This window comes from Podarcis filfolensis, assembly GCF_964270895.1.
Source record: "Podarcis filfolensis genome assembly, chromosome: 2".
In the NCBI taxonomy this organism is placed as follows: domain Eukaryota; kingdom Metazoa; phylum Chordata; class Lepidosauria; order Squamata; family Lacertidae; genus Podarcis; species Podarcis filfolensis.
This window is the reverse complement of record NC_139605.1, coordinates 43,814,714-43,832,562: the sequence shown is the minus strand read 5'-3', so window position 1 is coordinate 43,832,562 and position 17,849 is coordinate 43,814,714. Positions and strand designations below refer to the sequence as shown.

The following is a 17,849-nucleotide window of genomic DNA, read 5'->3' as shown; positions in this document are numbered from 1 at the left end:
CTGCTCCACAAATAAACATTAGGTTGCTGCTGCAGCAGTAGCTGTTGAATCCTATAGGCCCAGCTTGATTGATAAAGGTAAGGTTGGCAGAAACCTTTCGTTTCTCTCGAGGCAAAATCTCTTATTTAGAAAGACCGTAGCAGGCAGTGTATCGCATTGTAAGCAGAGTGACCAGCATGCTGGAAAGCAGGAGGGCTCATAGGTAGTTAAAAGGATTCAGGCCACAGTCTCATAATAGCACAAATTTGCATATGCTAATTTATATGTATAGATGACTCTGGGAAATTAAGGAGGTGGGGGCCGAGGTCTCACTAGTGCCTCTCTTTGCAGAGTGCTCAGCTTTCTTATAAGCAGTTTCTTTTCTTTTAAAGTTTTCTAAAAAGTGGGGGGAGTGTGTGTGTGAGAACCAAGACTTGTCACAGGGGCTTGGTACTTCTAAAATCCCTGGTGGAGAAGGTGGGATTCTGAACAGAGTTCAAAAGTTATTAAGAAAGTTAGGCATGTGGGTGCCTTGGATACTGCATCCTGAAACAGGAGTGCATAGTCACTGTCACCTTACAGAGAGAGAGAGAGAGCTCCTGTACATTCTCCCCCCCCTCTCCTGTAATACAATACTAGGATGACTCAGCTCACCTTTAATTCTTAGGATGCTTATTTTACAATCAGGTGGGCAACTGTTTATTCTTTATTTCTGATGCACTGAAGGTAAGAGTTACCAGGTGGAGGTGGGGGAGGTGGAAAGGTTAAGGAGACCAGTTTACCCCCCCTCCCCTAAGTAACTGAAAATAGCATCTTTTGCTTCCTTAGCGCCTCTCTCTCTCTCTCTCTCTCTCACAGACACACACACACACACACACACACACACACATCTTGGCTTCAGTTGTACCACTAGCTCGCGATCCTGCCCCTCACCCCTTACCAAGGGGATTCCTCCACAAGGCCAGATTAATAATTTATTCCCCGGCTCCAGCAGTCACTTAGGCTCGCATTGATTTCCTTGTGCTGCATTTCCTCCCGTTCATCGGATCCTCCCCCCCCCCCCGCGCTTCACCCACCCGGGTTCCCGTCCAGATCTCTCGGATCTTGCCTCGCCGCAGCCGAGGGAGCCTCCGCCGAGGACACCATGCTTGCGGGCGGCCCGCGCGGCGACCCGCTTCGCGGGGAGCTCAGAAGGCCCTTCCGCCCGCGCGGGCTGCTGACCTGAAGGGCCGAGGGGGCGCCCGCAGGTTGGCTCCTCGTCAGCGCGATGCAGGAGGGCAGAGCGGCAGGGAGCGACCTTGCGCGCCTTCCTCGCCGCCGCCGCCCTCCCTCCTTCCGCTCCTCCGCCTCCTCCCTCCCGCGCTGCGACTTGGAAGTGCCGCGGGTGGAAGAGGTGAAGCGATCCCCTCAGCCCTTCATCGCCGGGGCCGCGTTAACCGGGGCTTGTCACGCAGGAGCGCGCTGCCTGAAACTGACCAGGTCTCTTCCTTCGGCGGCGGGGCTGCGGTTCTGGCGGCGACGCCTTTCCCTCCGGCTCCCTGCTGCCGCTGATCCCAACGCGGATCGTCCTGCCTCCCGTCCTGCACTTTTTCCTGCGGACTTGCTCCGCTTCTGCCGCCTTGGAGACACTTTCGGCCCTGGCTCGCTCTTCTTCTTCTTCCTCCTCCTGCTGCTCCTCCCTCCCCCTGCGATGCCTGCCTGACGGCGCGCACCATCTCCTTAAAAGGCGGCCGACGCCGCGCCGCTCTCCACCAGGGTTTATTAGCAGCGCGGACTTGATTCGGGACGAAGGCTGCGCTGGAGCTGCGCAGCGCTGAATGAACGCAGAGAGAGAGAGAGAGGGAGGCGGGCGAGAGGGAGGCGCGCGTACACACGTCGCCCAAAAGGGGACGGAGGGAGGGACCTCTTTGCGTTTCCCTGGGCAAAGTGAGCCGCGCTTCGGCCGCCGAGCTCCTCCCCACCTGACCCTCGACGACAGCGAGCTCCCTCCTTCCCGCCCAAACCTGCCGGGCTCTGCACTTCAAGGCGCCGGCGGGAGCAGCCACGAGGTCACTCGCGGAAGTAACTCCGGCGCGCCGCCGACTGCGGAGCCGAGTTGTGGTTGCCCAGCAGCGTGGCAAGCCGGTGGGGCGGGTTGCCGAGGACACCCCATTTCTCCTCACCCGCCTCAGGAACTGGAGGGAAGCCAGCCAGCCAGCCGCCCCGCTCGCGGAGCTGAGGAGAAGAGGATGGCGCCGTGACTCCGCGCCCCGCCGCGCCCCGGCTCCGCGCTCGCCCGCCCGCTCGCTTTTCCCTCTCCGCCGCCGCCGCGCAAGCCGAGAGCAGCGTCGCTGGGAAGGCACGCCGAGGAGCGACACCATGCCCGGGCTCGGGAGGGCTTCCGCGGGGCTCCTCGCCCTCTTCTGGGCAGGTGTTTGCCTCAGCCTGGTGGCCGTGGCCGGCTCGGAGCAGCAGATCCCCTTGGCCGTGTAAGTGTCGCAGGGAGAGCGGGGTGGCCGAAATGGGTTGGCACGGATGGCTCCTTGTCTCTCCCCGTTTCGATTTGGGGTTGCGGGAAACGGAGCTTTATTTCTTATTATTTCCCAAATTTCCCTCCGCGGGGGAACTTTGGGCCGGCAACTGGCCGGACACGCTCGACTCGCTCCTCGCCCGCAGTCCCGCTTCAGCCGAGGAGCTCAGGGACAAGCGAATGAACACAAATACGGAGCTCTTGACAAACGCCGCCGCCGCCGCTGCTGCAGAGCGAGGTTTTGTTTTGATAAAGTTTCATCTCCGGCAAGTTTGACGAAAGAGGCCTCCCCACTCCCCTCGCCTTGCCTAGTGGAATAGCTCAACGGGGAGGGGGGTTCAAACTGAGAAAGCGCACCCTTCCTGCTTTGAAATAACAAATAGTTTTGTGGCACCTGGAAGACTAAGCTAATGTCTTGTGGCTGTGAGCTTCTGTGGACCACAGTCCGCTTCCCCCGAGGCACGAACTGTAGTCCTGAGCTGCAGGTATATATGTGAGTTGCAGCTCAAATTGTGGGTAGAGTGGTGGTGTTGTTGTTGTTAACTGTCATGTGTTACATTTGCCTCCGTTCCGCATTTTAATTCTTTCTCTCTTTGCAGTGTGAAACTCTGGGCCTCTGCATTTGGTGGGGAGATCAGATCCATCGCAGCGAAATACTCAGGTTCCCAACTTCTGCAGAAGGTAAGGATCGCTTCAGGTGTATGCACCGGAGTGATGGATTTAGTGCTGAAAATGGAATCTGGTTTGGTACCCTGAAGAAACAGTCAGAGGAGATTCTCCGCTCCTCCCCTCCCTCCACACTTTTAACTGCCTGCTGTCTTTTTACACACTGCAGAGACTATAGACTTCACCGTGCACTGGTTATTTTTAGATTACTCTCCCTTTCTTAAACGGAGCCCACCCAGATGACTTTGTCTCTCTGTGGTGGAGCTATTTAGATTTAGAAGTGTGCCTGGCTTTTGTTTTGCTTCCTAGGTGGGGATTATGATGTTAGCAGCAGTTTTTCTGTGTAAACACACATGCACACACACACACAGTTCATTCAAGAGGTACAAAAACCGGGCAAATTTTATTTTGCTCTCTCTGGCTGTACTTCGTTGCAATGGGTGGGGGGTGGGGGACCCAAAGGCTTGACTATTGTTTGTCATCTCTGCAGTTTTTACAATCCTATTATTCCTCCAATCATCTCAGGCCAGTGCTGGGATGTATTACATCATTACAGATAAGGAGAATGAATGTGGTTATCTTCCTGCTCAGCTGCACAGCTGGGTAATAAGCTTGTGAAGTAGTGCAAAAACTTGAGAAATTGGGCTAAGTCTCCATAATTCTGGAGAGTAATGAGAATGGAGAATAGATTATTAGACCTTTTATAGATTATTAGAGCTTGCATCTGGTCTCATTTAAACATGCAACCTTATATTAAAATCCTGCTTTCAGATAACCTGTGTTTAAATATAGCTGTTGATGAATTAAAAATAAATGAGAAATCCAGGCCGGTGGTAAGTTGAAAAAGGGCTCCGGGGTTGCAGTTCCGCATGATTTGAAGACATGAGCTTTCGAAGTGAAATTCAGCTATCCAGATGCAATTTTTAGAGCTTGGATTGAAATGATTCAATGGACCAAGTTAAACTTTAAATAGATTTTTTTTAAAAAAACAACTAAATAAATAAGATTTTGCTCCGAGCAAAGAATGTGCTGTGTATTTTGCATGGTAAGGGCTAGTGCCATTCAGATCAGTGAATTGAAACAGTTTGCTATTGATAAGAGTGCCCTTGCTCCTGTGTTGCGTTGGTAAGGCAAAGAAACTTTTATGCTTCACTAATTACCGTTAGTGCAGTAAACCTAATGGCTGTTAAAGAAACATAACAACTGAGCAGAAAATACTCTTCCTCTCAATGTTACTTAGTATTTGAAAACGGAGATTTTTAAAAAGTATAACAGTTATGGCAGAACACAGTTCTGGGCCTGAGGTCTTTTGAAATATTTCCCAATTATTGAAGCTTTTTTATACACCAAAGTGGAATACTCAGCATTTATTAAATAATGCTTCCTTCACTGACAGAATTTTTCTGTGGATACTGTGTAAAAACACCCCTTCCAGTTTTTTGGTTTTTTTAAAAGGATGGTATGGGTAAATGTCTAAAAACAGCATATACAGGCTTCCTAATCTTCTTAAAATGTACTTTTAAAAAAGAGTTATTATCCAAGATATACAGTCCTTAATTTTGGAAACCCCTTTGGCTCAGAATCCTTGTATAAAATGAGGTCTCTTGCCATTTTCCAAAAGTTGCATAGAAAAATAAGGACATAAGAGTTCTGAAATGGTATTCTTTGTAATAACTCCTCATCTGCTTATGGTAGATTGTTCTGAAATAAAGAATATTATCTAAAGTAGTAGGATACCTTCCTATTGGTTGCTATACTGCAGTGTAAATAATCGGAAGCTACCACAATGCTCATTTTACATTCTCTTCATCATCTCTCAATTGCACTGGCAGTACTGTGTTCCTCTGTCAGCATCTTGATAATTGTGTATTTAATTCCCATCTGGCGGGTTGTTGTTTTTTTAAAAAAATAAATATATTGTGTTTTGGTTTGAAATACCATAACTAAATGAAACAGGAAACACCAATGCTGATAAGATGGGCACTTCGAGCTGTACTACTGCTAATGTCTTTAGGCTATCCTAGCATTTGGGTGGCATTATTATTATTATTATTATTATTATTATTATTAGGATTCTTAGTGTATTTTAAATTTTGACTTGGCATCTGTATTGTAAACTATGCATTTCTCTGTAGAACTGGAGCAGCAGGATTGTGTTTCGAATATTTGTCTTTGCAATAGCTTATATTTTTAACATTGTTGAGACAAAGGCATACCTGGCATTTTCATTTTCAGATGTGTCAAAGTTGTGGGGGAGGGGGGACAGTTCAAGGCATAAACAATAATATTTAGTCCACTGGAACAGTAGTAATCCAAACAGTTAGCAAGATGACATCATTGCACCATCCCAGATGTGAAACCCCTTCCTAGTATCTGGCTGTGAAGAATAATCCATTTGGATGTTGAGATAGTAGTGAGTTAACCCAAATGCTACTGGCTTTCATCTCACCTCCCAACGGCCCATTGTTGTGTCTCTATGAGTAAAAAGATACTAATGATGAGAGTAGAAACAGTGAAATTCTAACATAAGTCACACTCAAGTGCCACCGGAAGACAAAAATGAGTAAGGTGACACCCGTGGACATGCAGTAAGATTCTCATGGTAACAAAGTATTAATCAAAGTGCCGCATTAAGTGTACAAGTAGTAGCGTGAATGGTGTTTTTGTTTTTGTGTTCCATTTGCAAAAAGACAGAAAGGGGCTCTGCGGGATCAAAATTTAGTTTGCTTTTAATCCCAGGTATCCTGTTTCATACTTGTTTCACTGGATAATTTGCATTTAATTTTGGATGGAAGGATAATAGAATATTTCCTAAGGCAAAGCAAAGGAATCTGTTACAGTGGATAGTGACATGAGCCATTACTCTGCAGTACTGTAGCCACCAAATGCTCTAGAGTAGAAGCAATGTAGAGTGTACACATGCTATGGGCACCTTATTTAGTAGCCTGGAGCAGCATGCATAGGAAACCTGCACCTGCCTTTTGGACTGATGTTACAATGCAAGACGTAGCTCTTCAAACCTTGACATACCTGTTTGGAAAGAAGTCCCATTGGGTCACTAGATTTGACTTCTGCTTCACTGTACTTAAAATCAAAGCCTAAGCTGAATTACAAAGATGCAGGACTCTGGATTGGTGCCGCAAGCCCAGTTCATTCCAGTGAAGCCTATGATGATGATGCACTTGTTTTGGACAGGGCTGTTCTGTTCTGCACTCTGCATTGTGTTCTCTGTGTGGCCTAAATATGGTGTTGTTACCCTCCCAGCCAATGCAAGGGTTATTTAATTTTTGTTCCTCAGTGCCTTTCAATGAAATCTTAACGTATTCATAATCTCATTCTTTTCAGTAATAATTCAAGAAGGTCTGCTTCCAGACAAATAAGGATATTTCCCCATACAGGATGAATAGTTGGTTTGAGTGTCTTTCATTTACCTTTAAGGGAAACAGAGCTGTTCTTCCTGCAGTATAGTAAATGGGAGGGGGGAAACCACAACACTGTTTCTTTGATATGGCTGATCTTCCCAGTTCCTATGCTGGTTGTCATGTAAATTTTGCACTGTAAAGGAAATTGTCTATATGCTTCTGTAGCGGGAGGCATATTTTTCACTTCATTAGCAAACACTGGGGTGGGGGGCATGGTGGTAAACTTGGATTTAGCTCCAAATACTGGTATATCCAACTTGCCCATTTGCAATGAAGTTTAGAGGAGGGGTTTGAATGATCATGATTTTATCTGCACCTTGGAAAAGTGTTCCTTTTCATTTTCTAGGCTGGCATACTGTAAACAACCATATTTGCCAAATATCACACATAATTCACCGAATACTCCCATTCATTGCAGTTGTGCTTACGCTGGTGAAGTTCCTGTACTTTTTGTGGTTGCAGATTATTTGAATGACAATAAAAGCCTAGTACAATACTTCACTATAAAAGGTGGCATTTTTACACCCCAGATTAAAGGCAGGGTTTAAAGGCGTGAGACCATGTTTTCTTCTACGGTGGGACCTGCTGAATCTTGAAATCTGTTTGCGTTCTAAAGTTTTATCATTGTTTAAGTTACCCGTTAACAATAGTTGCTCTTGTTAGGTATAGTAAGCTATAGTGTACCTATTAGTTCACAGAGATACAAATTTCTGCCTTTAACTTAAAGAACAATGTAAATGGAATGAGAACACCCAAAATTTCTTTAATTATGCAGCCTATTTCCTGAGATGTCAATTGTAGAGGTTTACACACATGCATGTCCTAATGGAATTTCTTGGGCTTGAATTAGAAACTCCCCCTTATTTTTTTTTATTAATTTTTATTATCTGTAGTATAAGCATAGGCAATACCTTTAATAAAACGACTCACTATTTAAAGAACAATATATTCTGCTCCTTTTCATACTATGGAGCTTATACTTTAACAGCACCATTCATTAATAATTTGCATCAGGGACTTTTCATTTCTGGTTGCAGATGGAAGAGATATATGCTTTTCTGTGGTCTTTTCAGGTCTTCCTTAAGTATGGTGTTCGCTTAAACCTAGGTCTGCACTGCAGGTATCTGTCTGGTGCAGGCGTTGGCTTACATTACTGACAATGCATTTGCTCTTGGTTATCTGATACGTCCAGGGCATTATAAGCACAAATGAATTCACATGTATAGGACTCTTCTAGGGCGAGTGGGCTGTCACTGGGGATGCATGGACCACATCTATCATCATGCTAGGTTCGCATCCCCTTTCTTTAAAAAGAAATGCAGATGAGAACTGTGCATTCACAGTAATGATTATGTCTGCTTTCTGTGTTATTTCTCATCATGGAGAATTGTTGAGAGAAGAATTGTGCCAAGTGTATTCAAGGTTAAAAATAAGAAAGAATACTCTTTTTTCCCCCTTGAATCCTGCAGCTGAAGTGGATCAAAGGAACCGTCATAATATTTGAATAACAGCATTTCTAGCTATACACGCTCTTGAAGTTTGGTATGTTGTTGAGGTGGATTCCCCCCCCCCCGCCACCACCCCATAAAAACATGGCGGCTGTGCAGATAGAGGCCACTGGTTAGCTGATACATGTTTGGTGCATTTCACAAATGAGACAAGGTAGGTGCCTCAAAGTGGTACGGCTCACCTTGTCTAGAAATGCTTGAGATGAATCTTCCCAGTGAGTCTGCTACCTACTATTTTAACTTCTTTCTCTTACAGTATCTACAATATGGCAGTGTCAATCCCTCTTGATCTCAGATCTCACCCCTACCCCATTCTACTGGGCATAGAGAGCATGGGAGTTTGTGCAAAGGCTGGATCCAGAACAGAGCCTATTGAGGAACTGTACATAAAGAGTGTCACACGTCAAGGGGGTGGTAAGGGAGTAGCAAAGCTGTAGCAAAAGAAGGATGGCATATTAGTGAGAATGTGACAAAGTGTGACTGCGTGTGCGTTTGAGCATGTGAGAAATGCTTGTAAAAGTAAGGAATTCTTCACGGGCAGTTCGTACTATGCGGGGTACTTGAGGAGTAGTTGAAGAGGAAATGTCAGGGGAATTGAAAATTACACCTGCCAAGAGGGATAAAAGTATTTGGTTGCTTAGAAGGAATATTAGCACCTAAATGGCAAAAAATGAAAGAAATGCGGGACAAAAATCCGGAGACGGCAGGTGAAAGGATTACCACAGACTGGTTCAATTCTGAGCTCCGTTCCTTCCCACGCCTGAGAAAACCGGAATGCCATATCAGGGAAATAAGGCAAACCTATGTTTTAAATAGATGTTTTTTAAAACAGCTCTCTTGAATTTGCTCTTCCAAAGAAAGTGGAGCAGCCAGTGAGGCAGGTGGCATTGTTTGAGGGTGTGTGCTGTGTTTGGTGGTAGGATGAACACTGGTAATGCCGCCTCATCCCAGGATTGGAACCTGACTAGCTGGTTGGGAACAGAAGCTTCCATGGCATGCTTACTTAAGAATGTGCAGGAGGCTGATCTGCAACAAAATATTCTCCTACGAAACAAGAGGCCCCGTGGATCTGGTGTGAAAAGTGGTTTTTTAAATGAATTCAGGTCTCACCTCCATTAGTTTTGTACATTTTAGAGATGTGTGGTAGACAGACTAATAAAATAAGTCATGCAAGACTGCACCGTGAGTTCAGTGCTGAGATTTTCTCTTGCCCGGTACTATGCAGAAGTAGGTATACCTAACTGAGACCAAGAAAAATACATAGATTTAAGCATAGGGCTTCAGCCTCATGTTCAAACTCAGCTTTTTATAATCTTATCAATGCTTTATTTTTTGCTTCATTGTCCATGCAGATGTTTCACTTAGGACAGCAATGGTATATAGGTACGCAGGGTGGCACTAGCATTCATATATAAGAGGATGGTTTGATTTTTTAAAAGGGTGTGTTTTGCATTCTTGTTGCATTCCACCCTTCAAGGTTTTGTGTTCTAAACTTGTCTTCTTTTTTTGGAAACCAAGGGTTGAGAGATGAGACTATACAGACATCATCATCATCATCATCATCATCATCATCATCATCATCATCATAATTTATTATTTGTACCCCGCCCATCTGGCTGGGTTTCCCCAGCCACTCTGGGCGGCTTCCAACAAAGATGAAAAATACACTAAAATGTCACATGTTTAAAACTTCCCTGAACAGGGCTGCCTTCAGATGTCTTCTGAATGTCAGGTAGTTGTTTATTGCTTTGACATCTGATGGGCTTATAAAAACTGAGGCTTATAAAAACTGAGGCTTCAGATAAATTAACATTCAGCTAACACATCTGATTCATGCAGAACATCTATCTTTAGTTTTAAAATACATAATTGTTTCTTAAATTCCTCAATTTTTCATTTATATTGATCTAGGAAAAACGTGCCCCAGTCATCTTGACATTAATTGCTCTTCTTTCTCCTGTTCTTGGCATGCTTAGTTTTTCTTTCTTAAGTATTCCCCGCCAAGCTACTGCAGTTAATACTGTCATTACTGGGGGATGGGTCAGTAAGATTATGAGAGTTCCTACAAATTAAGGAAAGGCATGAATGACAGTCTTGTTGAGCGGCAGCTTTATTTTTATGACAGTTTTAGTCCATGACTTCAAGCCTCCAGTGCAGCAATCATGAAGATGCAAGTTAATAATGTTAAAAGGAAATACTATTGTCATTTTAAATATACAAGAATAAATAGTGTTAATCATGCTAATACCAAGCTGTAAATCCCAAGTATAAATAGTTTAGTATTTGGGGCTCAGCAAAATCACTGTAGGATTACTGTTCAGTTAACATTAAAATCATTAACTAAATATACAAAAATATATGCAAGGATGCAAAATGCCTTCAATCATAGTCTCGGCCTTTGAAATTGCTTGTTTTCTCCTTTTGCTTGCTAACTCCTTTTAATTATGCCATGTACTTAAGTAGCTTGGGCCAGGTTCTAAATGGTCTTTTTTAGGCTTGGGGCCTGCCCAGTGAAAAGTAGAATTTTCCAGACCAATGAACCTTATATCACAAAACTGCTTTTCAACTTTCTCCCAACTTCAGAATCATAGTATGGGTGCTCATTTACTGATTCTTACTAAAGTCAATATAATTGATAGATTGAAAGATTTGCTATGAGCATTTATTCTGCCTGCATTTGTTTATTCAATTTCATACCTGCCCTTTAGCTGGTAACACTTGAACTCAGGATGAGGTACATAGACCCTCACCTGCTCAGCTTTAGTGAGGTGGCCACATCATGTACATAAAAACCATGCCCCAGACTAATGAAAATGCATGCTTTTCATACAGTAGTCACATTACAGGTGTTAGAGGGCGAAAGTACCTCTTCGCACAATGCATAATTAATTTATAGAACAACACAAAATGTAGCAATAGCTTTAGAAGGTGTGTAACAGAACAACAAGTGGAAGAATTAGTGACAGAGTGCACTGGAATGGTGGATAGAGTCAGATGGAGTGACAGGTTGACATTTAGGAAGAGTGGCTATGGAGAAAGACTGAAGATTGAGTGAGATTAGAAAGAGTGGAGGCATAGGTAAAAGGCTGGGAGTTAGCCTGCTGTGAGTGGAGAGCCAAGTATATTTGGTGAGGAGATCAACACCTTTATTTGTATTCCTTTATTTACCAAATGACTCCATGTTTTGATTGCTGTTTTCCATAAATAAATATATGCATTGCTTTTTTAAGTTTATAGAATATGTTCTGGTCTGGGTGCTTCTAGGTTAGTGGTAGGACTGGTTGGTAGGATGGGGTGGCAATGCATCATGAGCTCCCTGACCATGGCATCACTGCCATGTACTGGGGCAGAATTGGTCAGGGTGGCGGCAAACTGAGGGTGGCTGCAGCCCTGTCCCAACACCACTCCAATAAGTGGCAACAGTGCTGCTGTCAGGAGGCCGTTGCCTCTGGCTTCTCCTTATCAGATCTCTCTCCAGGTTCTGGCTTTGAATTACACAACAATGGAAATAAAAGGCGATAGTAGAGAATTCTGGACCAAATGGACTAGCTAAGCCAGTGATGGGGAACCTTTTAGAGATCAAGTGCCCAAACTGCAACCCAAAACCCACTTAACATATTTTGTCTTAAAAGAAATAACAGAGCTTTCAATCATACAAACAACTTTTGTATTGAAAGGTAAAAGTTTGCATTATCCTTCTTTGGGAAATCATGAAAAAGGGAATTACTCCCAGACAACACGGCCATTTTGATAATTTCCCTTCAAGAAACTCTTCTTTGGGTGATTTCAAAGCAGAAGCTGAATGGCCATCTGCCATGGATGCTATAGTTGTGATCCCTGCATCTCAGAGGGGTTGGACTTAGATGACCCTCGGGTTACCTTTCAACTCCCCACAATCCTATGAAAAAAACAAAACAACAGTCTCCTTTGCCCTCTGCTGTGTATCCCCTAGCAGGGGATGGTGATGGGAGCGAGTTCAGCTCGAAAGTTTGCTTCCTGGCCTGGCCAAGTAGGCGAAAAGAAATCCCGGAGTGAAGCCCAGAAGCGCTTAGTGGTTCAGCGCTCCGCTGCCGTCAGTCACAGCCTGGAAGGGAGGCGCCCCAGCACAGAGTTCGTAGGGGCAGCGCACGCGCCAAGTAGAGCCGTGCATTTGCTGCCCACAGGCTTCAGCTGAAACATGAACATTCCATTCCGCTGTCTTAAAGCGCCTTGGTGCAGAACTGTCAGTAAGCCCGGCGGCATTTTGCTCCCTCCTGCATGAGCAGGGTTTAGAAGTGCAGCCTGGCGGGCTAACCATCGAATCATAGGATTGTGGGGAGTTGGAAGGGGTGCCGCCACATGTGCCCACAGAGAGGGCTCTGAGTGCCCCCTCTGGCACGCATGCCATAGGTTTGCCACCACTGAGCTAGGCGAGTGTTCTAGTGACCTCCATGGACCAGGGCCTTTTAGAGAACCCCTGAAGTATCACAAGGGGATTAGTCTTTCCTTGGGCATTAGGCGTGATCAGGGCTGGCCCAAAAGGTTGCGTTGCCCATAGCAAAGGACAAGATGGAGCCCTTTCCCATTCCATGTATAAACTTGGAAGGCACTAGCAGTTGATACTTCAGTACTGGTGACAGGAAGCATCCCCCACCATACCTGAGAGCAGGCCACCAGGCAGGCTGTGTGGTACATACAGAGCTGTCCTCCAACATCTCCTTGGCACTCAGCACCTCCTCCCTGATACAACCACCTCACTCTGTCTCATGGTAGGGCATGATCGCTTTGTGGTGAGCCTTAAAGAAAGGCCACTCAGTAAGCTGCAGGTCTGAACAGGAATTTTCATCTGGTTTTCCCACATTTAAACCCAAATACTGATTCCTTTTGTTTGGAAGCTTTCTTGATTCCTTTCGAAAGTCTTCAGAGCTTTTGGAAAAAGTCATACAAGATCTGGAAGCTTCTCTATGGTCTGCATTAGCCACCAGTTGACAGAGACTAATTGTATTCCGCCCTACCTCCTAATTTCTTATTATTGTTTTCATGGATTTCAGCTTGTTTCTTGAGATGTGTGATCCTGAACCATGTAATCTGTGTTTGCTTCAGTGTAAATGTAATATTGTTTAGATTTCTTTTTAACTGAAAGAAAAAATAAATGTCATTTCAAGCCATTTGGTGCTTACTCACCTCAGTGTTGTCTCACCCTGCTACTTTCACTGCATTTTGCATGCATGGGATGATCCCATTACTTTTATGATTAAATGTGAAGTGCTCTGCCTTTGATATGTGATTTGATATGTGATGGAAATATGAGATGCCTTCAATTCATTTATAGCACATTCATATTACGTTTTCAATAAAAAGTCTCTTAATATAGAAATTTTAAGTGGATGATCCAAAGAGAATACATTAGCTTTTTTTTATTTCAAGAGCTAATTTTCTTCTATAATTCATCCATAGCTGGTTTTGTTGTCTCACATCATTTTTGGGGGTCAGGGGGGGGGGAAGAGACAGAAAAAGAAAAAACCTTTCATGTTCAAGGGATCTGGCCACATTTACATAATTAAAAATTACAGTCCAAAGATCATCAGAACCCGTAAACAAACCCCATACATCTCCCAAAGCAAGCTGTTTCAATACCACAAAATTTGAGAACAGGAAATGGTAGCTTCCTCATTTTATATCTTAACATTGCTTACACACAAGCCATCTTTTACTCAGGTGGTAAACCTGCATCATTAGTATGCAAAGTGTGTAATGAAATGCTAGTATGTAATGCCTGCATGTAAGCTGTTTTCCTGAGGGGGGAAAAAATCCTCAAGTAGATTATATATTTTAATAATTATCTCTTTTAAACCGAGGAACACAAACAGTTTTTCGAATCCAAGTGGTGTAGTGGTTAGAGTACTGGATATGGGTGACGAGGGTTCAAATTCCTACTCAGCCATGTAAGTTGCTGGGTGACCTTCGGCTGATCATCGCCTCTTAGCCTAACCTACCTCACAGGGTTGTTGTGAGGATAAAAGATGGGGAGAAGCACCTTGAGATCCTTGGCTATAAATGTAATAATAAGAAATACATGTAAATTTGTTTTTTATTCATTTTCTGTCCTGAGTTTCTCTGGGTATCTTAGCCCTTTTCAGACATTATACATATGAAGGACTGACTTATCCAATGTGCCCCTGCTCATACACTAGGATTGTCAGGGGAGGCCCTCTTGTGTGTTCCAAAATAGTCCCCAAATAGATGACCTTCTATCACACTGGGAAGGACTTCCTGTTACCGTGGTCTTACTGGCTTGCAGCAAACAGTTTTCTGTTAGAAGGACTCCTCTATTTGAAGGTGTACAAATCAAGTTTAAAGGCAAAGGTTCCCAAGAAAGGAAAGCAGGAGAGGCTTTGAAGTTGCCCATTGGCAGTCAGCATATGGACAGTAGACAGAGAAGGTGAGGAGAGAGGGAGTGGCCCATCCCGGGGGGGGGGGCTGCCATCGCAGGAGACACGCGCCACTTGCTGTGCACCCTGTGATGCACAATGCGTGCCCTGTGACGCATGTCACATCCCCCGTGATGCATGCCAGCCATGCTCCTGCCTGTTCCCTGCTCCGGGTGCTGGAGCATGTCGCTCCTCCACTGGACAGAGGCGGGCACACGTCACTAGGTCACAATCTTACCTGCTATGTTTAGTTGTATTTCCCTTCAGTTTACAGCATTTCTTTCTACATTTGCATCAACATATAAATTATTCTTAATGTTTCATCTACGTATAAATTATATTTAAATATGCTCCTACATAGAAAAAGGCATATTGCCCTACTTTCTGAAGGCACTTCATTTCCTCTTTTGTAGCAATATGTTAGTGACCCAACTACATCCTTTTTAGGAGGGCTTTGGGCCTGTGGTAGCTTTACTGAATCCTACTGGCCTTCCTCGATTGCCTCTCCAGTGGTGCTATATCTTGTTCTGGATTTTACTTGCACTGTCTCTCTGTATGATGATTTGAATGATGTTGGGTTTTGTTTTGTTTTTTTAAAAAAAATCTGTTTCTTTCTCTTATTAATTCCTTTGGATTCTTTTAATGCTTATCTTTGCTGTTCTTGCCCTTCCTTTTTGTTTTTATCTGGTGCTTGCTGATTTGTTTTTTAAAAAATGGTTTTAATTGTATTTTTATTTTCTTCTGAGCAGCCTTGAACTTTTAGGAAAGGCAGGATATAAATAAATAAATAAATAAATAAATAGGTAAAGATGAGTATAGAATTAATGCTCTAGGTGGGCAGCTCTACCTTTGACCTTCAGATGTTCCTTAAAATAGAGCATCCACATGTATAAGTGGGGTCCATGTTCAGACATTATAATGAATAGGTCAGGACATGGAGCCTGTGGTGCTGGTGGATGTTAATTCTGTATGCATATCACATCTGAAAAAAACACCTTGGTTGACAAGCTCAAGTTGCCAAAATTGGGTTTTACATGTTTTAAATGGTTTCACCTCAGGCAGGTAGGCACAGAAATGTGAACAGCATTCACTTTACACAGATATGTGAACTTCTAGTATCTTGAAACTTCCTAATCTTGACATTAATCTTTCCCAGTTTGTTGAGCTAGAACCATCGTTGTTCCTAGGAAATACGGGATAAAAGATAATGTATCATTTTGCCTGTATAGATGCAATCTTTATACGACTAAAAGTTTACTTTGGTTACGTTAGCATAATACTTCTCATTTCAGTAAACAGAAGATGCAAGTGTTAAGTCATGCGCAAGGGCTCCAATTTGCTGTATATTTCTGGCTCTGTGTTTTCAGCATATGATTCTTGTAATTCAATTTGGACAAATGTTTCAGTGTTTCTTATCTGTGCCATTGTTCCATCTCCATTTCTTCACTGTCAAGCTCCTCTTTTCTTTTATAGTTAATTTTTAAAAAGCTGATTTTACCCATATCCATCTATTCCCCGAAGAGTCCTTACTAATAGAAGGTGGAAGGTGGTTGTATCCTATAAAATGTTTCACACCACAGCAGAGTTTTTGGAATGTATATATTCAGCATACATTTTTTAAATTAAAAAAAACACACCCTTTCTCATCACCTCAAAAGGAGGAAGCATATGTGCATGGGAACTGTCTGAAAATTAGTACTGGGACAATGTGTTGGGGGGCACAAGGTGTATGCAGATCCCCAAAGCTGTAAATGGCATTATCATTACACATGATGAGGTTGTTGTTGTGAATGACCATCATTCATGGGCTATCAAAGTTTGATGCAGTGGCCCAGGTACAAAATAATGGTAATTCTTGGAGACATGTGTCAAGCTTAATGATTGTGAACGTGAGCATTTTGTCCGGAATCTTACCTGGGGGCAAACCTAGAAAAATTTGAGTGATATAATCACTGCTCAGATCTCCCTAACCCTAGTGGAGAGAGAAAGAACAAGTGGGAATATGTGTTGTATTCCTTTTTTCATTGGGCAGGATAGCACCATTCAGGATAACACTTGTCAGTGGTACACCCATTCTCCTGTCTGTGTACCAGGGAAAAGGCTCAAAAGTCTGTGGAGTGTTGATTGCTTCCTTATCAAACTAGCAATCTTGAAAAGGCAGAATTCAGATGACAGCACTGCTTTTGCAAACTAGTTCAAATTACAAACGTGCCAAATCTTGTATAGTTTTGCTAATGTTGCTGCTGTTTGGCATCCATTTCTTTTCTGGCATCTGCTTATCTGCACGATTTTCCTTATTCCTGTTTTTCCCTCCAGTCCTTGGCCTTGCTTGTTCTCATCCTCAGTGTCCTTGGTGCTGGCAAACCACATGATTTTGTTTATAAGTTTTTGTGCTCTGGGATTAGGTAGACAGCCTGATGGAGTTGAATTCCACTTTAGGGAACAGGACGTCCTGGTTAGTGCTGGTACCTTTTACCAGTTCTGGCTAGTCACACCCTTTCCTAGATTATAATTAGCAATTTTATTTATCCCCCATCCTTCACCGGGGCATGTCACAACAATTTAAAAGCCAAGATATTTGCCCCCCTCAAAACAAATTTCAATCACAAGGACAGATTCTATCTATTCATACCCTAGTCACAAGGTATTTGATGTGTTCTCTGTGGGGCCATCTTTGAATATTTAAATTATTTTATTTTATTTCATTTATTTCTTTTAAGAAATGCTTTCTATGAGATACCTTTAAATGATTTCACAGCAAAAAGAAAAAAAAGAAAAGAACACAAGACATCCACAATAAAACATAACATAAAACAATTTTGTATACAGAAAAAGTTAAAACCATTACATAAAAAAATAATAATTACAACCATTTTAATTCAAGTGCGGATACTGACTGGTTACAAGGTTAATTGCGGCTTGCAGGTTGGATCATGCAACCCTGCTATTATGTCATCACCGTTGGTTGCTAATTTGTTTCCAGGCTCAATTTAGAGGGTTGGTCTTGACCTTTAAAGCCCTAAGCAGCCTGTGATCAAGATATATTCACAGCTGTCTCCTCCCATATGAAAACTTCCAGTCCTGCAGTGGACATCAGAGTCCTGCTGAATGTGGTGTGGGAGCCCTGGCCTCTTTTTCACTTGGCCACCGGAGAGGTGGGCATGAAAGGAGAGAAGTAGAACTGCTGACTGTGCCACTCTTTCCCCCAGAATGTCCCTGCAAGGAAACTCCTTTTTTTTTGGGTATAACAACATCCCAGGGGTATTCTGGAGCAGAATAATGGTAGTTTGCAGGCACCAGTCATGGTGAGGAACTTTGCTGCACTGTCACAGGAAATGGCAGAGAAAGAAGGGGG

General features: G+C 43.5%; 1 protein-coding gene across 2 annotated transcripts in view; it reads left to right on the top strand.

Annotated features, from left to right (window-relative positions):
• The first annotated feature begins 1,345 nt into the window (after positions 1-1,345).
• Positions 1,346-17,849, top strand: part of CACNA2D3 (calcium voltage-gated channel auxiliary subunit alpha2delta 3) — a 488,574-nt gene continuing 472,070 nt past the window's right edge. For both annotated transcript variants that reach the window (XM_083602945.1, XM_083602944.1), the window contains exons 1-2: positions 1,346-2,447; positions 3,088-3,169. In XM_083602945.1, coding sequence (XP_083459071.1) covers positions 2,338-2,447; positions 3,088-3,169 — 192 coding nt within the window. In that variant the 5' untranslated portion in view covers positions 1,346-2,337. The remainder of the gene's footprint in view (positions 2,448-3,087; positions 3,170-17,849) is intronic.